At 52.1% G+C, this 25,649-nt stretch overlaps 1 protein-coding gene across 1 annotated transcript; it reads right to left on the reverse strand.

The window, feature by feature from the left end:
* Positions 1-7,572: 7,572 nt before the first annotated feature.
* Gpr179 (G protein-coupled receptor 179) lies at positions 7,573-24,955 on the reverse strand. The gene is made up of 11 exons (XM_051158439.1): positions 24,084-24,955; positions 22,554-22,662; positions 20,072-20,159; positions 19,208-19,443; positions 18,523-18,591; positions 17,883-17,992; positions 17,367-17,605; positions 16,954-17,092; positions 15,693-15,798; positions 14,789-14,935; positions 7,573-12,705 (listed from the first exon to the last, which is right to left on the reverse strand). The coding sequence occupies exons 1-11, from the start codon at positions 24,881-24,883 to the stop codon at positions 7,732-7,734; spliced, it is 7,017 nt and encodes a 2,338-aa protein (XP_051014396.1). The 5' UTR covers positions 24,884-24,955; the 3' UTR covers positions 7,573-7,731.
* Between the last annotated feature and the right edge of the window lie 694 nt (positions 24,956-25,649).

Raw genomic sequence — 25,649 nt, forward strand, 5'->3', positions numbered from 1 at the left:
TGGGAGGTTACTCCTGAGGGGTGCCCCTGTGATGGAGCTGCAAAATCACCTAAGCCTTGGAGGCTTCCCTTGCTCTCTCCTGCCCTGCCTGGGTCTTTAAGCACACACACCCCTGCCTATTACAGTCATGGCTCATATCTGGCCCTGGTAGGTGCCTGGGATGCCCAGGCATGGTGCATCTTCTTTTAAAAGTCATATTTAGCTTCTGAGTTGAAATGAAAAGCAGTATATGAGAGAGCAAGCATGTGGTTCTGGGCTTTTCACAGCAGGAGCTGCGGGGACAGATGGACAACTTTCTTTTTCTAATTAGAGGGTGGAGATCAGCATTTGAAATGAAGTACTATCAAAGTGTTGACTAAATTGTGTGTTCTGTACATTTTCCCTGGATCAAACTGGGAATAGAGCGGTTCTGTGCCATCAGGGAAACCAGTGCAGTGTGAGCGATGCCATTTCGGGAGCTCTGGACGGGGAAGGGTACGTAGTGTTTATAAACCAGGTATCCAGCGCTAACCCCAACACTTGGGCAGTGGAGGCAAGAGGATGATGAGGAGCCGGATGTCACGCTTGGCTCCACGCAGTTGAAACTCTGCCTGGGCTACCTGAGATCACATCTCAAACAGCAGAAGAGCTAGGGCAGCACTTAACTTTATGTGTATGAGCATCTGTCTACATGGATGTTTGTGCAACACACACTTGCCTGGTGCCCCTGGAGGTCCAAAGACATGTCAGATGGCCTGGACCTACAGTCACGGATGGGGTAAACCACCATGCAGGGTAGGAACTGGATCTGAGCCTTCTACAAGAGCAGCAAGTACTCTACTGAGTCACCTTTCTGTCCCTGTGTGTTTTCCAGACAGAGTTTCTCTATGTAACAGCCCTGGCTGTCCTGTAACTTGCTTTGTAGACCAAACTGGTCTCCCTTTACCTCCCAAGTGCTGGGATTAAAATAATTTTTTAAAAGATTTTTAAAATTTATTATTTATACAGTATTCCACCCACCTGTGTGTGTGAACTCAGGTCCTTTGGAACAACAGACAGTGCTCTTAACCTCTGAGCCATTTCTCCAGCCCCTATTTATTTTATATATAAATCCAAAGGAAAAATTTTTATGTACTTTGTTTTAAGATAAGATCTAGACCTGCCTTGCCTGGAACTTGATATATAGCCCAGGCTTGCCTTAAGCTCGCAGTGATCTCCTGCCTTACAAATGTTGTCATTATAGGTGTGAACTACCATTCCCAGCCTATATTTTATTCTTAATTATTAGATTTATCTCCACCCCACTGCCACATTTTTGGCCCTGGAGATTAAGCCCTAAACCTGCCCAGCACTTGGGAGGCAGAGGCAGGTGGATCGCTGTGAGTTCGAGGCTAGCCTGGTCTACAAAACAAGTCCAGGATAGTCAAGGCTATAAAGAGAAATCCTGTCTCAAAAAACAACAAAAAACAAACTCCAAGCCTGGCTCTTTCCAACTAAACCAGACTACCAAGGCAATGTATAGCACTCAGGCAGAGAAAGGTGGGACTCTGTGAGTTCAAGGCCAGCCTAATTTACATTGCTGAGTTCCAGAACAGCCAGGGCTGCATAATAGACACTATTAAAAAAAAAAAAAAAAAGTGGGGCATAGTGGCCCCCACCTTTAATCCCAGCACTAGGGAGGCAGAGGCAGGCAGATCATTTTGAGTTCCAGGACAGCCTGGTCTACAAGGGAGTCCAGGACAGCCAAGGCTACACAGAGAACCCCTGTCTTGAAAAACCAAAAAGAAGAAAAGAAAAAAAGAAAACTGTGGCTCCAGGAAGTTTGGGAGGATACAGGGGACAAGGCAGAGTTAGTACTTAGGGGAAACCAGTAAGATTTGATTCTGATTTCTTGCATCTCCCAAAGACGCTGGCTGCCCTCCAGCCCAGGACTGAGAATACAAATGCACCAGCTCACATGCTTATGTGGAGTGCAGCAGCTCTGCCCCTGCTCCTTCCTGGCTCCATCAGGACTGTTTGGAGAAGGGGGTGGGGGTGGGGGGCTGAATGCTCAGTGCCCTGGGGTATCTGGGCATGACAAGAGGAATCTCACTTTTCCCGCAACAAGCTTGGTTCATAGTGCTTTTGAGTTCCTCAATCCAGTGTGAGTTCTTGTTTAAAAACAGGGCTTGCAGCTGGGTGTGGTGGCGCACACCTTTAATCCCAGCACTCGGGAGGCAGAGGCAGGCGGATCGCTGTGAGTTCGATGCCAGCCTGGTCTTCAAAATGAGTCCAGGATGGCCAAGGCTACACAGAGAAACCCTGTCTCGGGGGGAAAAAAAACAAAACAGGGCTTGCGGGCCAGGCAGCGGTAGACCACACCTGTAATCCCAGCACTCGGGAGGCAGAAGCAGGTAGATTTCTGAGTTCGAGGCCAGCTTGGTCTACGAAGCGAGTCCAGGACAGCAAAACCCAGAGCCTGCTGGAAATATAGCTTAATGAGTAGAGTGGGTTTTTTAAATATTTTATTTAATTTTAATTTATGTGCATTGGTGTGAAGGTGTCAGATCTTGGAGTTACAGACAGTTATGAGCTGCCATGTGGGTGCTGGGAATTGAACCAGGGTTCTTTGAAATAGCAGGCAGTGCTCTTAACCACTGAGCCATCTCTCCAGCCCTGAGTAGAGTGTTTTACTCTGCAGGTATGAAGCCCTAGGTTCAACAACACAGGAAAAAAAAAAAAAAAATGACAGCTTAAGTTCTCATGCTTAAATTATCTTTGTCACTGAAAGTCAGAATCTGGTCCAACCATGTCTAGAGTTGGGTAAAAAGAAACTGAAATTGGGGCAGAATAAATGACCTAATTCTGTTCTCTCTAAACCTGCCCCTTTCAGCAAAGCTGCAAACAGGAGAGGCTTTATTGGGGGGGGGGGGTATCATTTGTTTATCAACATTATTATTGTTTTCATTATTATTTTTGTTATGTTTTGTTTTTTTCAAGACAGGGTTTCTCTGTGTATCAGCCCTGGCTGTCTTAGACTCACTTTGTAGACCAGGCTGGCCTCGAACTCACAGGGTCCTCCTGCCTTTGCCTCCCGAGTGCTAGGATTAAAGGCGTGTGCCACCACGCCTGGCTCAGCATTATTATTCACCTATCATTTATTATGTGTGTGAGGGTGGTGGGGTGTGAATGTGTGCATGGTACGGCTTTCAGATGGAGCTCCTCGTCTACAAAGCAAGCCCAGGACAGCCAAGGCTACACAGAGAAACCCTGTCTCAGAAAAACGAAAACAAACAAAACAGATGGAGGTTAGAGGACAAATTGTGCCTTCCACTGTGGACTCCAGGAACTGAACATGGGTCAAGTTTGCATGACAAATGCTTTTCCCCACAGAGCCACCTCACTGACCCAAGCCTGGTATTATTTTTTTAAAGATTTATTTATTATGATGCTGCTGCTGCTGCTGCTGCTGCTGCTGCTGCTGTACACCGAGGCCAGCAGAGGGCATCAGATCACATTACAATGGCCACGAGCCACCATGTGGTTGCTGAGAATTCAACTCAGGACCTTTGGAAGAGCAGTCAGTTCGCATAACCTCAGAGCCATCTCTCCTTTTCCCAGCCTGGTATTTTTATTTTTATTATTTTTAATGTATACAGTGTTCTGGCTGCATGTACACTATCACAGCAGAAGAGGGCACCAGATCACATTATAGATGATTGTGAGCCACCATGTGGTTGCTGGGAATTGAACTCAGGACCTTTGGAAGAACAGACAGTGCTCTTAACCTCTGAGCCATCTCTCCAGCCCCAAGCCTGGTATTTTTTTTAAAATATATTTTATTTGTTTTTCTTTCTTTCTTTCTTTCTTCTTTTTTTTTCTTTTTTTTCTTTTTGAGACAGGGTTTCTCTATGTAACCTTGGCTGTCCTAGACTCGCTTTGTAGACCAGACTGGCCTCGAACTCACAGCGATCTGCCTGCCTCTGCTTCCCGAGTGCTGGTATTAAAGGCGTGCGCCACCACGCCCAGCCTATATTTTATTAATTTATTCATATTACATCTAAATTGTTATCCCATCCCTTGTATCCTCCCATTCCTCCCTCCCTCCCATTTTCCCCTTACTCCCCTCCCCTATGACTGTGACTGAGGGGACCTCCTCCCCCTGTATATGCTCATAGGGTATCAAGTCTCTTCTTGGAAGCCTGGTATTTTTATAACAGCATGTGGATAGGACTTGGGGTATATGCTTAAGGAAGGGATGCTGCTGGGCTATTCTGAAGCCCAGTCTCATGCTGTTTAGTTTCACCCCCCCCCACCTTACCGCCCCCCCACCCCCGCTTAAAATTTACATCAGTTTTCTGTGTTACTGTCCAAGTGGGGCTTGGCTTGGACACATCCTATTTTCCTGAGCCCTGGATTAAGGCAAAATAAGAAGTGCTTTGAGCCAGATCCATAGCTGGGGAGTCTGAGGGAAAGGAGATAATCCAGCAGGGAAGAGAAGCTGAGAAACAAAAAAGCACACTTAGTAGGCAAATGTTACATCGATTTGTCTTGAATTCATGAAAAGCAGTGACTCAGATAAGCTATTTCATCCCATTGCCGTGGATCTGACACAAGGTTTCTAGGTAATCCTAAATCACAGTTAAGCACCAGGAAGCCAGAGGCTAAGTGCAATTTTCATTTCCACTGGGATCAAATCTAGCTGAGCAAATGGCCCCAGATGTGCAGGGTTGGCCAGGAGAACCAGGCAGAGAGCATCTGTTGGCTGTGATTCTGGGCTCTGGCAGAGAGTAAGCTGGACTCCCCTCCCCCCAAGTCCGATCAAGTATAAGGTGGCTTTGCAGGAGGCATTGTTATCCCACCATTGACAAAGGAAACTACTATTAAAAATAAGCCAGAACTGAGTACAGAAGCTGAGAACAAGCATTCTTTATTATTTTCCTGGGTGGCTATTTATAATAGTCAGTGTGGGTGTGGGGGTAACTTTGCTCTTCCCAGCTAGACCAGACTCAGTGGGATTGCTCTAGGGTGCACAGTTAGTGAAGTCTACCTTAGCTTAGAAGTTGCGGGGTTAAGTAGCCACAGCCCAGAGCAACAATACCGCTGTAGAAACCCTCAGTGTGGGAATGAGGGCAATTGGCCCCTAAAGGAGACTAGGTGAATCTATTATGTTCCCTTTTGGAAATGGAACACTTACCCACCCCCAACTCCCAGGCCCGTGAGGCCCTGTATCTGTTCAGTATTTGCATATAGACTCCTGGTTTTCTCATTGGGCATTTGGTCTCACTTGGGGTTTTCTACCTCTTAAACAGCACCAATATCTGTAGGTGCATATATTTTAAAATCTATTTTGCCAGGCATGGTGGTGCACGCCTTTAATCCCAGCACTTGGGAGGCAGAGGCAAGAGGATCACTGAGTTCAAGGCCAGCCTGGTCTACAAAGTGAGTCCAGGACAGCCAAGGCTACACAGAGAGACTCTGTCTCAAAAACCAAAAACAAAAAACCAACAAAAAAAAAAAATCTATTTTTTTTTTTTTTTATGTCTCTACTTCCTTTCTCCACCCCAATCCCTTCCAACACCCCAACACTAGGTAGGAGAGAAAGAAGATTGATTAGTGGGGAAAGGGGGCATAGGTTTCCTTAGCTACTTCTTGCTGGTTAGGGTCGTTGGGTTCTTAGGAGCAAGTCCAAACTTCATTTTAGGTTATCTCCAAGTCCTCATCAAACTGTATCAACAAGCTGGGCGCTGTGACACACACCTGAGTCCTCAGAGAGGCAGAGGCAGGCAGATCTCTGTGAGTTCCAGGACAGCTTGATCTACAAAGTGAGTCCAGGACAGCCAGGGATACACAGAGAAACCCTGTCTTGAAAAACAAATAAACTGCATCAACAGCAACCAGAAGCAGCAGCAGAGGGAAGCAGCAATCTTCTTTCTCTAAGCCCCCTGTCTCTCTCTGGGCTCTCATATTTATTCCCTCTCCAAAGTCCTCAGAATTAAACTATCTGCAGCTGGCAAAGATCATGACCCTCTCAGAGCCTACACAAGGCAAATAGTTTGCTGCTCTGGACAATCTGAAGCCACTTTATATCCCATACCTGGAATTAAAACAAAAGCATGTTTACATAACATAACTGAGGTTTTTGTTTGTTTGTTTGTTTGTTTGGTTGGTTGTTGGTTGGTTTTTCGAGACAGGGTTTCTCTGTGTAGAACTCACAGTGATCCGCCTGCCTCTGCCTCCCAAGTGCTGGGATTAAAGACGTGTGCCACCACTGCCTGGCTATAACTGAGTTTTTAAAGACACCAAAACTTCAACTACATATATCAGTACTGTGAGAGGGTGGGTCTTTAACACCCCGACCAGCTCTGCTACGTTAGTCTGCCTGTCTTCACCCGATCTCACTCTCCCAAGCCAGAACATCTTTGTGTTTTTTTCTCCTTCTTGGTTTCTCTCTGCTAATGTCACCTAACACCAACCCTCAGTTATCTTCCAGTGCTAAAGCCAGGTACCCTGAACTGAGCCAAGCTAGGAGGGGGCCGCTAATAAGGAGGCTTTGTACTCATGAGGTGCCCTTCCCAGCCCTGGGGCTTCTCCTTTGTCTGGGAACCTGACTCTTTCTGAATCAGGCCCAGATCCCACACCTGGGTGGGATTCTAATGGAACAGGACCTCTCTTCTTTGTCAGGCCCCTCTGGGAAAGAGTCCAAGTGAGTCCAAGTGGATCTTGCCTGAGAACCAGAGGTTTCCCCTTGGCTCCAGTTGCATTTACTGAGGAGGGTTCTGTTGCTGACTATAGAAAGACTAGGAGAAGGAGACAGTGAGGTAAGGCCTGGAGACGCCAGGAGCTGGGTCAGGAAGATGGGAAGATGGCTGGAAAAGCCAGTAGGTTGCTTACTGGGGACATCTGGAAGAGAGAACACCTTGTCCAGTGTGTGCGTTGGTGGGGGTGGCAGAAGGGGGGGGGGACGACGACGACACCATGAGAGAGTGTCTTTCTTTTCTCTGTTCTCTGCTGTCACTTTGGCTACCATTCAGCCGACAATCAGGCATATATGAGAACTAAGAAAGCAGAGATAGGAGAGTCAAGTCAGAAGAGGAAGCCCTTGAGCTGAGGGTGTGGCTTAGTGGGAGAGTGCTTGCCTAGTATTCCTGAAGACTGGGGTTCGGTTTCCAGTACCACACATACCCACAGAAAGGCAAAGGCTGCCTGGGGATATGGTTCAGGTGACAGAGTGCTTGCCTAGCATGTAGGAAGCTCTAGGTTCAATTGCCACCACAGAGTAAATGGGAGATGTGATGCACACCTGTAATCCTGGAACTCAGGAAGTGGATGCAGGAAAACCATCAGGTTAAGGTCAGCCTCAGCTCCATATTGAGTTTTAGCCCAGCCTGGGCTCCATGGGCCATGTGTCGGAGAAAGGGACGTGACGGGGGGGAGAAGGACCAGGTCTAGGGCTGTGAGATGTTTTCCGGGCACAAATTTTGTCTTTGTTTTCCTCTGATTTATCTTTCCTCTCCCCCCTTCCCCGCCTCTGGTTTGGTTTTTTTGAGACAAGGTGTCTCTGTGTAGCCTTGGCTGTCCTGGACTCGCTTTGTAGACCAAGCTGGCCTCGGACTCACAGAGATCTGCCTGCCTCTGCCTCCCGAGTGCTGGGATTGAAGGCATGCGCCACCACCATCGACTTCTGCACCCTTCCTGTACAGTTCCTTGTACAGTAGCCAAGTGTCTTCGAGTCAGCTCTTTGGGGACACTGGGACGTGGGAAGTGGTGCTGTCATTCACAGTCCCAGGGGTAGGCAGGTGGAGGGCTTTGTTCCTCAGCTTCAGCTTCACAAGCCATTTGTCCTTGGCCTTCGATTAGGGACAAAGTCTTCAGAGCCTCTGCTTTTTCAAGACTTGGTTCTGGAGCTGGTTTGGCTCCAGACTCAAGTCCCGAAGGGTCTTGTTCCTTGACACCTCCTAGAGGGAAAGCACTGGCTAGCTTGCTCCCTTCTGGGTGGGCGCTCTTGCTCTCTGGCAGAAAGCCCTCCAGAGGTCTGTGTACTGAGAGGCAAAGTGATTTCTCAGGGGCAGCAGTGATGTCTCTCTGGGCTGTTGGTAAAGCCAGGAGGCCAGAGTCATCAGGTCCGGCTCTAGCATCCTCCCATGGACAGATGTCCGCCATGGTGCCCTTGGTTTTATTTCCTTCTGGGTCTGTGACTTCCCATTGACAGACTTCCGCTAGCCTTTTCCCTGGGCTGCCCACTCCATGGGGGCTGATCTTGGGGTGCTCTGTGTCCAGAGTGTCTACCTTGGGGAACAGCCCTGTTAACGCTGCGCCTTCCGAGGGGTAGTCTGCCTCTGCTGCCCCTCCAGCCCCGTGTGACTCTCCATTCTGCCCTCGGTCCAGTGGCCCCTCCCCATGTGCTCCTGGCCTTGTTTCCCAAGGGCAGACCCCCACTTCTTTAGCAGAGGGGACCTCTTCCATTTCCCAGGGACACAGTTTTGCCACCCTGGTCCCGACACAGCTCACTTTCTCAGAATCGCCTTTGCTCCCATTAGAAGCACCTGTGGCCGCTTGCACCCCAAAGTCCTGACTCTCCCCAGGACACATAGCTTCCTGCTTCCCAGAGTTGCTGGTCTGTGGTGTTTTCTGGATGGCCACACCTTTGCCTTCTGGCTCTTCAGGGCCCCTTTCTTTTTCTTTTTGAGATTTCTCCTTTTCATCTTGTCTTGATGCCTCCATCTCCATAACTCTCCCAGTCTCCTTCCAGGGACAGATCTCAACCTTGGTGTCGTTGTCAGGTTTATTCGGATCAGGAGCTTCCCCTGGGTACACCTCAGCTACCCCATCCCCAGCACTGACCGGTGTCAGGGTGCTGGTGCTAGGTTGGTCTGCACATTGGCTGTGTGAGTGGGAGGAGGAGCCTGCCGAAACCAGGCTTTCTGGCAGACAGACAGACTGCTGTTTCTCGCTTGCTCCTCCCTCGTCAGCGGGGAACTGTGATTTTAAAGCTAGAGCTTTCTCTTGGGGTGCGTATTCTGGGAGAGAACGCGTTTTCAGGTCTTGTCTCAGGTCTTTCTTCTCTGTTGCCCCGTCACTTGCTTCTGAGGACTGTCCCTCTACTGCTCGACCACTGGTGCTGCTGGGCAAGTCTGAGGCCTTGGAGACCTGAGCAGAGTCCTTAGCTTTCCAAGGGCAGATAGCTTCCTCTTCTTGTTCCTGGTGGAGTTTTGCGTCCCCTTTGGATGTGCCTTCTTCTTGGAAGTGGGGTCCCGCCTTTTCCAGAGTCTTCCTCCTTTGCTCTGCTGGCTGACTCCTCGTCTCTTGCACCAGTCCTTTAGTTGTGCTTTCTTCATTCACTTCCCAGGGGCAGATCTTGGCTTTTTCACTGGTAGGAACTTCCTCCACTTCCCAGGGACACACCTCTATTGGCCTGGAACTCCCACGGTCCAGGTTCTGGAGTCCTTCTTTCAGTTTCTCAGTGTGCGGAGTGTCTGGCCGCTGAGAGGAGTCCCCTGGCCTGAAGCTGTCCCAGGGACAGACAACCTCTTCCTCTAAGCCTGGCCCCTCTGGCTTCTTTGGAGCAGAAACAGCTCTCTGGCTGGGTCCAGAAGCTACAGAAGTCTCACCCGTATCATTTGAAGCGACTCCCGAGGCTTCAGCTACCACAATCTTTTCCTCTCCAGCACCTACTTCCCAGGGACAGATCTTGGCCTTCTCAGCTGTCAGGGTTTCCTCCAAGTCCCACGGGCAGATCTCAGCAGCTTTGCTTCCCATACTGCCTTGCCTCTGGAGAGCGGCTTGGGGTTTCTCTGTGTCTTTTTGCGGGGTGCTACCATGGTCCATGCTTTCCCAAGGGCAGACTGCTTCCTGCTTTTGGATCCGCCCCTCAGCCTTTTCCCATGCTTGGATTCTCACTTTTTGGGGTATTTTCTCATCTTCCTGGAAGTCTCCTTCTTCTGGGATGTGTTCTGATGTCCTGGTATCTGTTCTTCCGCCTACTTCCCAGGGACAGATTTCTGCTGTTGAAGGCGTTGCCTGCTTTTCCTCTGGCTTGAGCACGTCCGAAGGACACACTTGCAGTGCCTGGCTGCCCCCATTGCTTGGGAATTTCCCAGCAGCCTTGGATGAGGAGTCACCCGGATATGAGATGGTCTGCCCAGGAACTGCGTCCTCCCAGGGGCACACTGACTCCTGCCCTTGACCACTTGTGGGCGTTGCCCTCACAGTTTGCTCCCCCGACCCTACGGAGCAGCATCCATTTCTGGAGGCGGAGGTCTCCTTTCCTGGGAGAGATTTCCCATCTGCCCCCTGATTCGGTATTTCCGTCCCTGCTAGCTCATCACCCAGCTCCCAGGGACAGACCTCAGCTTTCTTATCATGAGATATATCTCCTGCCTCCCATGGGCATACCTCTGCCTTGACACTGCCAAAACTCCCTGAGCTTCCTGGGTCTGGAAGTGAGACTGCTGAGGGACCCCGAAAATCAGTGCTTTCCCATGGACAAAGAGACACTAGGTCTCTACCTAGATTCTGTTCTCTCCAGAACGTTGCCTTCTTGGGGGATTTCGGCCTTTCTTCAGGGAGTTTCTGTACTGTCGGTGCCACCGTCCCCTCACTGACGTCACTCATCTCCCACGGGCACAGCTCTGCCTTGACAACATCGGGTGGATGAGCTTCTGGATGCTTTCCCCCGTCCCTCACTTCTGTACTGCCCACCACAGATCTGCCTTGGGTTCTGTCAGAGTCCTGATGGGCCAACTGAGGAGACAGACCTCCAGGGTTGGCACTTTCCCAAGGACACACCACCTCCTGGCTCCGGACCAGCCTCTCTGGCTTTTTTCGAGTAATTGCACCCTCACCTTTGGGCTCTGATTCCTCCGGGGCTTTCTCCTTCCTTTCCCAGGAGCTACTTGGAACTTGTCTTGTTGGTTGCTTCTTCTCGAGGCCTCCTTCTGTCCCCTCCAAGGAGGACATTTTGGTCTTGTTGGTACTCTCTGGCTGGCACATTCCTGATTCAGTTACTTCCCAGGGGCATACCTCTGCCACACTGTGGTCAGCACTGCCTAGGGGTTGGAGGGCACTGTTGGACACCTCTTGGTATTCCACAGGGCATTCCTTTGCTTGTTCAGCATTTTTGTCTCCGAAAACTTGCCTCAGTGTGGCAAGCGCGGTTTTGCCAGTTTTCTCAGCTTTCCGCTCCCCCACACCCTGGGGTGCTCTCTTGTTTCTCTCATCTTGCTCTCTGCTCCCTTCCTTCTGACCAGCATGGAGCATTCTACTGGTGTGAGCATTCTGTTGGTTCTGGAGGGTCTCTTCATCCTCACAGGGGGTGAGGGCAGCCTGTTTGCTCACTGCTTTGGGCCGGCCTGGCCTGGGAGATCGGGGTGGAGCCCCCGCGCTTGTGTCTGCAGGCTTTCCCTTCTCAGTCTCAGGGCCACCCTCTCCACCCTCCTTCGCTTTGTAGCTGCTCCTGGACCGGGTCAGAGCTTTGATGGCCAGGCCTAGGCTGCGCACGGAGCCCTGCTGCAGAGGAGTCTTGAGGCTGTGGGATTTTGAGAAGACCTTGGCCTTGTCCTCCTCCATATTGTCGCCTTCCCCCTGGACGTGACCACCCTCTGTGAGCGTCTCACTCTCCCCTGTTCCTCTTTTCTCCACTGCCACAGAGAGGGCCCTCCAGATCTTGGTACGAGCTGAGGCAGGTGAGTGGCTGCTTCGCTCTGGCCCTGTGGGGCCTTCCTGGACCATGTTTTCTTTCTTGCCTGGCAGTTCTGCATTCTCCCAGGGGCAGATGAAGGTGAGAAGGGTGGGGCTCTGGGGGGGCTTTGGGACTGGTGCCAGGACAGGGGTGGGAGTCGGGGCCAGGGCTGGCAACAGAATGGGAGCCAGTGTAGAGGTTGGTGTGGGAGCCAGTGTAGAGGTTGGGGTGGGAGACAGCATTCTTGCCTCGCCCAGACAGGCACCAGACAGGGCCAAAATGGGTGTGGAGACCTGGTGCCGGATGGGAGGGTGAGGCAGCCTTCTCCCAGCCTCCTCAGGAGGCCTCCCAGGGGTATGAGAGCTGTCCATGCTGCTGCTCTTGACAGGGGAAGGTGGGGCTGACAGAGGAGCCCTTAGAGGCCGCTCCAGCCTCCTGGTTGATGGCCTCCGCACGGGGCTCACCATGGCTACCTCAGCCTTCTTTCTCTCCTCTCTCTCTTTTGCCTGCCTGTAGGTTTCCTCCAGGTAGGCCTGACTGGCCACAAGCAGGGCTCTTTCCCTGGAGCCAGCCACGACACTGAGTGACTTCTGTAGTGAGACAGGCCTAGCTCTAGGGAGCCTCTCTTCCACTGTCAGGTTGTGAACACTGGCCGACTTGAAGGCCAGGGCTGGGGGCCCCTCTACCGACTCTTGGATCTCTGCTGGCGAGGACTTCCTGGACAGGGTCCTCCTCAGCGTGGATTCAAAGGGAGGTGTGGTGTGTTCCCTGTGGTGGTCATAGGTACTGCGGGTCTTGCGCAGGGCTGGCGGCTTCTCAGTTTCTTGAAGGCTGGAGCTGAGGAGCCTCCTTCGAGAAGAGCCTGGCAGGCTGCTGAGGCCTGCAGAGCCTGAGTCTCGAGAGTGTTGCCTAGCCAGGGCCTCTGGGAACTCAGCCAGGTACCTTATGAAAGAGCGGCCCAGGCCCTGGCGTGAGCTGGCCCGCTTCTTGGGCAGGTGGGGGTTGTTAGCAGTCATCTCCTTGGTCTTTCGGACCTCTAGCTGGGCGTAGAGCTTCTTTAATTCATCCTACAAGGAAGTGGGGGGAGGGGGGAAGCAGCAGAGTCACCTCTGAGACGGCTGAGCCCCCCCCCCCCCCCGCTTCCCCCACCAACATGCTGCTGTCCTCCTCGGTCCTTGTTTAAACTTTTTTTTTTTTCCTGGAGGAATCACCTCTCCAATGAGCTGTGTCCCTTTCTTGTTTCTAAAATTCAGAAGTCATGACTCTGTTCCTCAAGGCCAGAGCCAAGCTGGTTCTGAGCTGGTTCCAGGCAGCCCTGAGGGTTTAGAGAGCCCTCACTTCTTTGAGGGCACTGTGATCTCATGGGAAATGGACCAGCATTGGGAGGCGGGACTAGGTATGAGACCCATGTGTATCTCAAAGGTTTGTGTTTTTTTTGTCTTTGTTTTTTTGAGACAGGGTTTCTCTGTGTAGCCTTGGCTGTCCTGGACTCGATCTGTAGACCAGGCTGGCCTTGAACTCACAGAGATCCGCCTGCCTCTGCCTCCTGAGTGCTGGGATTAAAGGCATGCACTACCACACCTGGCTTCAAAGATTTTTTGTTTGTTTGTTTTTGTTGTTGTTTTTTGAGACAGGGTTTTTCTGTGTAGCCTTGGCTGTCCTAGATTTGCTTTGTAGACCAGGCTGGCCTTGAACTCACAAAGATCCACCTGCCTCTGCCTCCCAAGTGCTGGGATTAAAGGCATGCACCACTACGCCCAGCTTCAAAGCTATTTTTTAAAAGATTTATTTATTATTTATACAGTATTTTCCCTGCCTGTGTGTCTGTATGCCAGAAGAGGGCACCAGATCTCATTATGGATGGTTGTGAGGCACCAAGTGGTTGCTGGGAATTGAATTCAGGACCTTTAGGAAGAACAGACAGTGCTCTTAACCTCTGAGCCATCTCTCCATGCCTCAAAGTTATCTTATTGACCTCTCTGTGCCTTTGTATCTTTGTTTGTTTGTTTGTTTCTGAGACAGGGTTTCTCTGTGTAGCCCTGGCTGTTCTGGAACTTACTCTATAGACCAGGCTGGCCTCGAACTCACAGATCCACCTGCTCTGCTTCTCAAGCACTGGGATTAAAGGCCTGTGCCACCACCTCCTGGTGCCCCTACATCTTCTATGTGACCAGTGTTCACTTCCTTAGAACATTCTAGGAGGTGTTACATGTCAGGGTCAATGAACACTCTCACGCTCTGACTTTCTCCCCAAAGCCAGCGCAAGGGTGAAGGATTGGTCTGTGTTCTAAAAAGTGAGGGGCAGAGGTGGCGTGGCTGTGGAGCACAAAGGCAGATTAGGCAGGACGCAGAGGATGAGGAAGCCGTAAGGAGACCTGCAGAGGCTGCTGGGTGGCTTCCCAAAGATGGTTTCTTTGCGTTGGGTTTATGAGATCACGTGGTCTCCTGATTCTAGTGAAAGAAAGGGGATCCTGGAGGCTCCTCTGCTGAAACTTCCTAGCCCCCACAGCTGATGTTTAGAGGCCAGCAGCCGTTCAACCTGGCTAGTCTGTCCCCACCCCATGATAACATGGGGGGTTAAGAGTGAACTCTTGGCTGGCCCTGGGCCTCAAGAGACTGGGCATCTGGGTTTTAGGGGCTTGTTTCAATACCATCGAGGCCAGCCTGGTCTACATAGCAAGTTTAGGATAGCCAGGGCTCTGTTACACATAAGAAATCCTGTCTTAGGTCGGGCATGGTGGTGGTGCACGTCTTTAATCCCAGCACTCAGGAGGCAGAGGCAGGTGGATCTCTGTGAGTTCGAGGACAGCCTGGTCTACAAAGTGAGTCCAGGACAGCCAAGGCTACACAAAGAAACCCTGTCTCAAAAAACCAAAAAGAAAAGAAAAGAAAAGAAACCCTGTCGTGAGCCAGGTATGGTGGCTTATGCCTTTAATCCCAGCACTCAGGAGGCAGAGGCAAGACAGATCACTGTGAGTTCAAGGCCAGCCAAAGCTATACAGAGAAATCCTGTCTCGAAAAACAAAACAAAAAAACAAAACAAAATAAAACAAAACAAAAAGCCAACAAAAGAAACCCTGTCTTGAAAATCCAAGCCAACCAAACAAAAAACTGATATCAAAGGAACTGAGGTGGGAGAGGGAGACCTACCCGAATATCCCCCGGGTCCAGGCTGCGCTCGCTCCAGGCTGAGGCGATGCTGCTGTTGAGGTAGGAGCCCGAGCGCTGCAGGTCCAGCTCATCCTCGTACACTTCCTCTAAGATCTCCTCCCGGGGAGGCGCCCCTGGCTTCCAGAACTGGCCGAGACGGGTGGAGGGGACAGGAGACACCATGGTGCCCTGTCCACTCGGTCCCTCACCTGCTCTGCCTTCGCCTCATCAGCCTGCAACCCTACTCCTTCTCTGATTTGGAAACCAAGGCTTCAGGGAATTTAACTCCTTGTCATTCTTCCTCAGCAGTGACACAGGCACAGTGTCCCTTAGGCATGGCCTTCCACTCTCCAACCCGCTTCTATGAACTGCTCCCCACATCTTCAGAGTCTACCAGATGGATTAAAAGGATACCAGAAAACACACACACACACACACACACACACACACACACACACACACACACACACACAGAAATAAATAAAAAATAAATAAAAAACAAAATAAAATTTAAAAAAGGATACCAGGCATGTTGGCACATGTCTTTAATCCCAGCACTTTGAAGTCAGAGGCAGGTGGATCTCTGTGAGTTCGAGGCTAGCCTGGTCTACAGAGTGAGTTCCAAGACAGCCAGGGCTACATAGAGAAACCCTGTCTCAAAAAATCAACCAACAACCAAACCAAAGCAGCAACAAGAACAACAACTATTCTCCCTCCATCCCTAGCTTTACGCTTACGCTTGCATGGGAACTGGAAGCAGGGACTAGCTCCCTTTCTCTACCAAGTCCTTGCCTGGTTGCTCATTGCTCTTCCTGTTATGGAGAGGATGCTGAGGCGGCAGGCCCACAGTGTTCTTTACCAAGGGGCTGAGGGCCTACCTCATGCAGTAGGGGACAGACCTTACCTTCGGGATGAAGATCAGAGCCAGTGTGGCCGTGACTGTACTGTGCGTGTGGAGGAAGAAGAGGAGAAGGGTCCAGTCTGGGTGCAGGGAAGGAACCAGCACAAACCTGAGGGCCGGAGGGGACAGTGTGACCATCAGTGCAGTAGGGGGCAGCCATCAGTGCGGTGGGGGGCAGCCATCAGTGCAGTGGGAGCAGCTATCAGTGCAGTAGGGGGCAGCCATCAGGGCAGTGGGGGGCAGCCATCAGGGCAGTTGGGGGCAGCCATCAGTGCAGTGGGGGGCAGCCATCAGGGCAGTGGGGGGCAGCCATCAGGGCAGTTGGGGGCAGCCATCAGTGCAGTGGGGGGCAGCCATCAGGGCAGTGGGGGGCAGCCATCAGTGCAGTGGGGGACAGCCATCAGTGCAGTGGGGAGAAGCCGTCAGTGCAGTGGGGTGCAGCCATCAGTGCAGTGGGGGGCAGCCATCAGTGCAGCAGGGGTGGGGATGGAGGGGTGAGGGGTGAGCTGCCTGCCTGCCTCACCTCACTAGCTCTCCACCCCAGGCCCAGCCTGGTACTCACCAGCAAGGCACCCTTCCATCCCTCTCGGGATTACAGGTGTAATCTCAAGGTTTCCTCTGCTAAGGAGTCCTCCTAGGTAATTTTACCCCACTGCCGCTGTCTACCTGGTTATAGAGCTGTGCTCAGGACCCTGCTAGGGTCACCCTGTGGCTTGCTTCTTCCTCTACCACAGGCCCAGGTCCCCACAACCACACAGCTAGCCTGCTGCTCTGAAGGTTAAGGAATAACAAGGGAGTGAGGGCTTGAGGGGGAAAAAAACACTTAAGACTGAGACATGGAATTAGGAATTAGACACACTTCCTCTTCTTGTGGATTGGCTCTCTCTCTCTCTCTCTCTCTCTCTCTCTCTCTCTCTCTCTCAAGATTTATTATTTATGATATATACACAGTGTTTTGCCTGCATGTACACCAGAAGAGGGCACCAGATCTCATTATAGATGGTTGTGAGCCACCACGTGGTTCTGGGAATTGGACTCTGGACCTTTGGAAGAGCAGCTGGTGCTCTTAACCACTGAGCCATCTCTGCAGCCCTGAGTATCTCTCTTGAACAAAATATAGGGTGTTGGCTATAGGAAGGTTATATGTGGAGTCCTGCTGGGCAGAGCAGCATGGCCAGGATCACTGTTAGTTGGATCCCCTCCCCTGGAGGTGGGAGGCATTGGCAGGGTGGGAGGAGTCTGAGGAAGGAGGGTTAGCCCTTACCGGGCTGTGTGGAAGGCAGTGGAGAGAAGCAGCTCGTTATGCAGGGCGATGCTCATGTAGCGAGGTTCATGGAAGGCTGAGGGGACAGCCCGGGTGGCATAGCAGAGGAAGCTGCCTGAACAGAGCAGCAGCATTTCCGCTGTGGAGAAAGAGGGAGAGAGAGAGAGAGAGAGGGAGGGAGGGAGGGAGGGAGGGAGGGAGGGAGGGAGGGAGAGAGAGAGAGAGAGAGAGAGAGAGAGAGAGAGAGAGAGAGAGAGAGAGAGAGAGAGAGTCCTTACTACCCCAGCAGCCTGCTGACCCTCTCCAAAACCAAGTGTGCTGAGCAGCCCAGACACCGGGGCACTAGTGCAAGAAAACCCTGGAGGTGACCAATCAGGAGCCAGCCGAAGCTGGACTCAGCAGAAGCAGCTCACCCACAACCATGATGTAGTCCCAGTGGTCATGGTGACAGAGGGAGAAGTGGCGGCCAGTGGGAGTGTGGCCTCGGGTCACCAGAGGTGTGTCCTGCATGCCTGACTCCAAGACGCCGGCTGTCCACACAACCAGGAAACCCAATACCAGTAGCAGGAGCTGCCCTAGCCGCTGCAGCAGCTGCCCGCTGCTTGGGTGTGGGGCCCGCTGGGCAGTTCGAGACAGAAACAGCTGGAGCACCCTGAGGGGAGTAAGGTACATGTGGAAACTCAGGAGGACCGAGGATGGGGCCAGAGCCCTGAATTCTGTCCGTTGCTTCCCAGCCCTCCAACATGTTTACCTCTCGAACTATTCCCAAAAGCTACATGGAGCAGGAAAGGCTGAGAGATCGTGGCTGGTTGTGGGGTACCGGAGAAGGTCTGACTTTGAAACACCGCTCCCCACCCCCCCACTCCGTGTGAATGAACTGGGTGGCCTGGGGGGAGCGGAGCAGTGATGGTGGTAAGTCAGGGCCGTACCTGTGAAGCTTCAGGGTAATGGTCCCATAGACGACGGCAAAGCCCAGCAGCCGGACCCAGCGCAGAGCGATGCAGCGGAATACGCTGGGCTTGAAGTACAGAATGAACACCTGGTGGCAAAGGGACAGAAACAGCTGCTCTCCACTCTAGATCCGCGTCACATGACCAATGCTCCCGGCATCTCCACAGCCTCACACTGCCCTTTTGTAGAGCTGCAGCTTAAGTATTGGGAAGGGTAGGCGCCTAGTCCTAAACCACACAGCAGGTCAGAGAACTCTTTTAAGCCTGGGTCTCTGGCTCCAGAGCTCACTAGGCCAGCCTGCTGTTTCTGAGAATAGGTAGGGGGAATTTATTTATTTCATTTCTTTTCTTTTTCTTTTTTCTTTCCTTGAGACAGTATCTTTCTGTGTAGCCTTGGCTGTCATGGACTAGCTTTGCAGACCAGGCTGGCCTCGAACTCACAGCAATCCGCCTGCCTTTGCCTCCCGATGCTGGGATTAAAGGCATGCGCCACCACGCCCGGCTTGGTAGGGGGAATTTAAAGTCGCCAAACCTTCCTAAGAAGGCAGCAAAGGATTCTGGAGGACGGTGACAGTTTTGGGGGTGGGGAAGTAAGGCCAGCTACCAGGTACAGACTCACGGGAAAGTAGAGAAGTAAGGATCCAAAAAGGATGGTTTCCAGCAGGAAGATTCCAGATGCCCGGATCCTCTGTAAGCCCAAGGGGAAAAGGTAATGAGAGCATCAAGCCCAGCCTAGGCCTGTCTGGAGGCTAGCTCTGGTCCTGGTCTTCACGCTTCAGCACTAGCTCCACCCTCTGTTCACAGCCACGCCTCCAGTCTCACCCCAAGGGCCAGGCTGGGTTCATAGCAAAGGTTGCTGGAGTTAGAAAAAGAACCTCTGGCATTCCTCCAAGCCTTGGATTCAGACTGCACTTTGATCTAGAATAAGATCCCTTCTTTTCCCTATAAAAAGCCAGACTCTGGTATAACATTTTCTAGAAACTCTCTCCAATGCCATCCCCTCTGGGCTCCTGGAGCACTCGACAGCCACCTCCATCCTTGCCCCTGTCTCATCGCTTCCTCCACGCCATGGGGGACCCAGATTCCTTCTCCTTGAAGAGTGCTTATGTAGTGGTTGGCGCTGAGCAGGCATTCAACTGGTATTTGTTGAATCAAATACAGTGCCTTCATGTTGCAAAGTCATTGCCTACTGTCACACATTCAGGTGCAGAAAAGCAAGATGGATACCCACTCTCCCAGGACTTAGCTCACTAGCTGAGATGGGTTGGGTGCATGCACAGAAGAGAGATGTGGGGCCTCCTTGCCTTGCTCCTGCGGCAATGGTAGGCGACCAGCATACTCAGGAAGACAGCCAGCATGCAGCAGGCCTGGCACGCCAGCACTGCAGTCCTCAGCGCCAGGGCCTCCTCCACCAGGCACGGTGTGGCATCCAGACAGCTGGTGCAGCCTTCAGGACACGGGTGGCACCGCAGCAGCTTCCCTAAGCTGCCTCGTGGGGACCCGATTTGCCCAGCGGTGTGGGTTGCACTCTCCTCTAACCCTGCAAAGAACAGGATGGATATGAGGAGGGGAACTTGCCTAGAGACTTCTGAGGTTCTGGACTTGGGTCCTGAGAGCTAAAGGCTCTTCTGTAGCTTATGCCCCAGGACTAAAAGCGAAAGGGTGCGCCCTATGTAGGGGCAACAGGAAGAGCTGCTGCCAGGCTGAGGCTCACTCAGAGGCTACCGTCTCAGGCCTGCGTGTTTGGGTTTATTCTCAGAAGGCACACACCTACGAACAGCCCTGCTGATCTTTCTGTCTCTTTCTCTTTTCTCCCCCAACCCACCCCGCCCCGACTCCTGCTTTTCTCTTAAGACAGGGTCTCAGTATGTAGCCCAAACTGGCCTTGAATTCATGGCAATCCTCCTGCCTCAGCCTTTCAAGTGCTGAGACTACAGGCATGCACCACCATGCCCAACCTCTCTCTGTTTGACTTTCTGCTGTTGACCACCTCCACCCTCCCCACACTCCACCCACACCCACACCCCCCACCCACACCCACCCCACCCCACCCTCCACCCTGCCTCCCTCCCAGGGTCACCTTCAACCTACCTTTCTTCTATAGATGTTCCATCACAACTTACCTTGGCTTGCAAAACCTCTGCTTAGCCCACTCCACACTTACGTACCCCCAGAACCACTAGTCCCGTAGAATCCAGGTCGGCAGCGGCAGAGATAGCGGCCAAGGACAAAACCTCGACTCTCCAGAGGGACACACTGTGGGGGTAGGGGGTGACAGATGACATCTGTTTGCATGATGTTTTTCTTGGGAAATGTTCCTTGCTGGGAAGAGCCCCCTCCATGCATGGCTTCTGGGTTTACATTAGGGATTTCACGGGAAGCTTTCTCTGCTTCTTACCCAGCCCCCCTCCCCTCTGGAAACTTCCCACTCCCTGCTGTTAGGTCATTTCAAGGAGTATCCAAGAAAAGAGTACAGGATGCATAACTTTTTATTCAGACTGGCAGGAACAGAAGCCTAGTGTCCCATTTCCTGGTGCCCAGTTGTTGCTAGGGCTAGGTACTGGGGGAGGTGAAGGTAAAACTCAGTGCCCAGTCCTACCTTGTGTACCTACACCCTGCTTCAAAGGGTTCTGCCCCACTTGGCACATAGGTGGTGTGATGGCTAGGTGTGTGTGTGTGTGTGTGTCTGTGTGTGTGTGTGTGTCTGTGTGTGTGTGTGTGTCTGTGTGTGTGTTTGAGACAGGGTTTCTCTGTGTAGCCTTGGCTGTCCTGGAACTCTGTAGACCAGGCTGGCCTTGAACTCAGAGATCCGCTGGCCTCTGCCTCCTGAGTGCTGGGATTAAAGGCGTGCACCAGCACCACCCAGCCATGATGGCTAGTTTTATGTCATCTTGGCATAAGCTAGAGTTTTCAGGAGTGAAGGGAGGCCCAAATGAGAAAAATGGCTTCATAAGATCCAGCTGTTAGCCAGCCGTGGTGGCGCACGCCTTTAATCCCAGCACTCGGGAGGCAGAAGCTGGAGGATCGCTGTGAGTTCGAGGCCAGCGTGGTCTACAAAGTGAGTCCAGGACAGCCAAGGGTACACAGAGAAACCCAGTCTCACAAAAACAAAAACAGAAAAAAACAAACAGACAAATAAGATCCAGCTGTTTAGCCAGGCATGGTGGCACACGCCTTTAATCCTAACAATTGGGAAGCAGAGGCAGATGGATTGCTGTGACTTCGAGACCAGCCTGGTCTACAAAAAAATGAGTCCAGGACAGCCAAGACTACACAGAGAAAGCCTGCCCCAAAAAACCAAAAAAGAAAAAAAAAATAATCCAGCTGTTGGACATTTAAATTACTGATTGATATGGAAGAGCCATCCCTGGGCTGGTGGTTCTGGGTGTTATAAGAAAACAGGCTAGCCAGGCATGGTGGCACTCACCTTTAATCCTAACACTTGGGAGGCAGAGGCAGGTGGATCTCTGTGAATTGGAGGCCAAGGCTACACAGAGAAACTCTGTCTTGGAAAAAGAAAAAGAAAAAAGAAAAAAGAAAGGAAGCAGGCTGAGCAAACCATGATGAGCAAGCCAGTAAGCAACACTCCTTCATGGCCTCTGCATCAGCTTCTGCCTCCAGGTTCCTGTCCTCATTGCTTTTGATGACGAACACAGTTACATGAAGCTGTGAGTGAACCAAACCCTTTCCTCCCCCGGGCCTTTTGTTCATGGTAACATGTTCATGTACAACAGTAACCCTAACTAAGACAGGTAAGTTTAAAAGACCCCCCCCCCCCCCCGTAGCCAGGCGTGGTGGCGCACACCTTTAGTTCCAGCACTCGGGAGGCAGAGGCAGGCGGATCGCTGTGAGTTCGAGGCCAGCCTGGTCTACAAAGGGAGTCCAGGACAGCCAAGGCTACACAGAGAAACCCTGTCTCGAAAAACAAAAAAACAAAACAAAACAAAACAAAAAACCCAAACAACAACAACAACAAAAAAGATCCCCATCAGGACCTATCTGGCTTTAACACGGGACTACTTTCCTCAGCCTAAGGCCATGCTGGTGGGACGCCAAGGCCACTTCTTTATTCTGCTCCCTCCTATGGCTGTCTGTTCAGCAAGGGGACAGCCCATGGCCTCAGAGATGGACAGGGAAGCTAAGCACATGGCTGAGGTCACTGGCTAAGAACAAATGTCTGTGAAAGGGCATTGATCCTGCGCGTGGCTTGGAGTTTGTCACCTTCACCAGTCCCAGACTGGTTCAAGCTTTGGCTAGACCCCTCTTACACCCACCAGCAGTTCTATTTACTTCGGTGAGTACCCAAGGAGCGTCCTCTCTCCCATGAGACACTCAAGAGCTGTGCCAATGTGAAGCATGTGGCTTAGGGAAAACTCAGAAGTTTCCCTAAAGGGGAATCCTGGGGTGCCGAGTACCAGAGTGGAGGGCAAACAGGGAGGTCCACTGAGGTTTCACAGGCACGAGAAGTAGTTTTTTTGGGGGAGAGGGGGAAGATATAGATAGAGTAGGCTGTACACTGCCCCCTCCCCCCCTTACAAAAGCCTGCTATTCCACCTCTGCCAACCCCAAGATGTCAGGGTGTCAGCTGTTCACGGGAGCTGGGTGGGGGAAGTGATGGGAAAAGGGACTCTGTGGACGCATCCTCCTTGCCTGAGTGCTGTTGAGATCACACAGGTGTGTGTTAGAGTACCAGCCTGGACCGCTCGCGCACTGATTGATGTCCACACTTTGGAGGTCGATGTCCATCTGCACCTGCCCCCTAGGGCAGCGAATGAGCAGTTAGGGGCACAGTGAGGATGCTAAGGCAATCACTAGATTATGGGGCAGTGCGGTCTTTGCACACTTTAGCCCAGGGCCAGAAGGGCACACACACAATGCAGATCTCCAGTGACATTAACCCAGTCTCTGTGGCAACAGTCCCCCTCCCACCAGGTTCTCTTCCCCACTTCTCCACTCTTTGGCATCTTGGGCTTTTCTGCTTTTCATCAGTGGGTAGTGGGAAAAGGCCTGTCAAAATACGCAGGAGCCAGGGCTCCAATGATCACTAGGAAGGGAATCTTCACACTTGCCCATGGCATCTACACACACAACATATGCAGTTCAGCTATTTACCACCCCTTTTACTCTGCCCAAGCCAGGTCTGAACTAATCGCAGCAAAGGAGCCCTGGACTGGATAAACCCTGTTGGGACTTAATTGGGAGAGCTCTGGCCAGGAGCCAGGATGCCTGCTTACAGGAGGGGAGCCCTGCTGGGAACAACGCATGGGGGCAGAGAGCTGCATGCCTGGCCATGCTGTGCTCCTTTGCCGCCCGCTCCCCACAGGCCCTGGGCCCTTTACTCTAGCTGAAGGCAGAGTCACTTCTCTGAGGAGTATCACAAATTACTGGGGCAGCATACAGAATAATGGGGCCTGCTCGACCAAGAGTCTGGTCATTGGCAATGACACTGGGGACTGAGACAACTCCTGGACAGGAAGAGAGGGCGTTGGTTCCAAGCCCCTGTCCAGGATTTTTTTCTTCTCCTGGGAAGCCAGGAACATGGCTTATTACTGTCAACTCTCCTACCTCTCCAGTCTCTCTCTCAGACCTGAGAACCAAGACCTGTTCTTGCCTGTACTGACCCATCTGCGCGCAAACCCACCCACCCATGCACAGATGCATGTGGACCTAACTGCATGTGCGCATGCTCACAGACATACTTATTCTGCTTAACATATAAACAACACCAACAGATCCACAGGCACATACCTGTAATCCTAGCACTTGGAGAGAGGAGGCAGGAGGATCAGGATTACATGTCAGCCTTGGCAACATGAGAAACTGTCTCTTTAGAAAACAAAGTGAAACAAAAACACAGAGAGAGAGAGACAGAGACAGAGAGAGCAAAAACAAAACCAATAGACGTGCAAGTGAATATGTACGAACTGACTGGTTCATGCACACAACATGCACACTCACACCTGAGAACGATAATAGGTAGTTATAGATTTCTAGTGCCAGCTGTAAATATACACAGTTGAATGCACACACACACACACACACACACACACACACACACACACACACATCTGTGCCCCCTAGACACACACATGTTCTTGCCAAGTGGCCTATACATAGTGCAGTAGACTTGTGTCCCCCTCATCCTCACAAACCCATCAGCTCCTTCCCAGACCCACTTACCTGACCTCTGGGGTGAGGTCCGGCTTGAGTCCATAGAAGGTGGCAGAGACTGTGACTAGCCAGCCAGGACGGAGCCGGCCGTCATGGCATTCCAGGAAGGGAGGAGACAGCTTCACCTGCCGTATGTCCCCCACGTATCCATCTGCCCGTTGCCACTTGGGACTGTCGAGACTCCTTAGGTCATTGGTCAGTACACGCTTCTGCAGGTCGGGGCCATCCGGGTCTTCTTCTGGATTCTCTTCCTGTACCGTGTTCCCAGACAGGTCCTGAAGGATGGTCTCATCCCCCATCCGAGTGGCCTGCAGGGCCAGCTGAAGGTGGCTGGCCCCTGGTGGAGGGTTAAAGGTCAGCAGAGCCCTGTAGGCTTTTGGGTCCCCCTCTGCCACGCTGCGCACAAGGGCCTGATACCACTCCACGTCCTCCTCCACGCTTGACTCCCGGATGTCATTGGCTTGTAGGAGCATGTTGAGGAAATTGGCGGCCTGGGCCAGGGTGCCCGCCGCTCTCTGGAGGACTGGGGGCATGCCTGCTCTGCCTTCTGCCCCGAGGACTTCGTAACTCTCACTGCAGTTAGCTCCCGAGAGCTGTTGGACATCTCCAGAGTAGAGAAAAGCCAGGGCTGCTTCAGCCCCCTTTGGGGGTCTCCACATGGTCCCAGATCCTGGCTTGGCTTGCGGGGGAAGCGGAGGCAGTGAACGCAAGGGCCTTTGGCTCCTCAGAGCCCAACTGCACAAGAAACAGTAACTCAGAAGCCCCCAAACAAGAGAGGGTGTGGCCGTGACCGCTGCCCTGGTGCCCATGCTGCAACTCTCAGACCCCTGGAGTCCAGGCTGCCTAGAGTTTGGGTAGCTCAGAATGAGATGCAGGCAGAGGCTGGTATGTAGTCTGTCCCCACACTTCTCTCCTCCCTCTCACGCGCCCTCCTTCCCTCCCTCCGTTTGTCCTCTCTCTCACATTAGTGCCATCTAGTCTTGTGTTTGTTTGTTTTTTGATGTGTGTGTGTGTGTGTGTGTCCCTTCTTGACCCCATCAATTAGCTTCTGGATATAGGTATGAGGGTCCTGCCCCGCCTCACTCAGTGTGTTTCCCACAAAACCTCTTAATCCTGGCATGCTACTCTTTTCTCTACGTCTGGTCCAGTATGCAGACACACACACCCCCCCAAACACACACACATACACCCCACATCTGCTCCAGAGAGAAAAGAGGGGAAGGGAGGGGACAGATTGTTCTCTCTCTATCCCCCTCCTCCCTCTACCTTTAGCTCCATTAGGGGAGATGGGCAAATCCCGTCTGGGGCCCCATAGCAACCACAGAGGGGTCCATGTGGTGTCTCCCTCCACCCCTCTGCCCGACTTGGCCTCTTGGCAGCGACTGCAATGGACATAATAAAGGGCTATCTGCGTGTCCTGGCAGTGTGTCCCTGATGCCCGCACCTCTGTCACTGGGCTGCTTAGCGGTGTTGAGATGGGGGAATGGCAAAGGCAGGTCAGAGCGCCCAGGAAAGCCAGAACCAGCCTGTGAGCAGACTGTGGCAGTTCAGGAACTAATGAGTCCTGTTCCACAG

The sequence above is a fragment of the Acomys russatus genome, chromosome 16 (assembly GCF_903995435.1).
Source record: "Acomys russatus chromosome 16, mAcoRus1.1, whole genome shotgun sequence".
Lineage (NCBI taxonomy): Eukaryota > Metazoa > Chordata > Mammalia > Rodentia > Muridae > Acomys > Acomys russatus.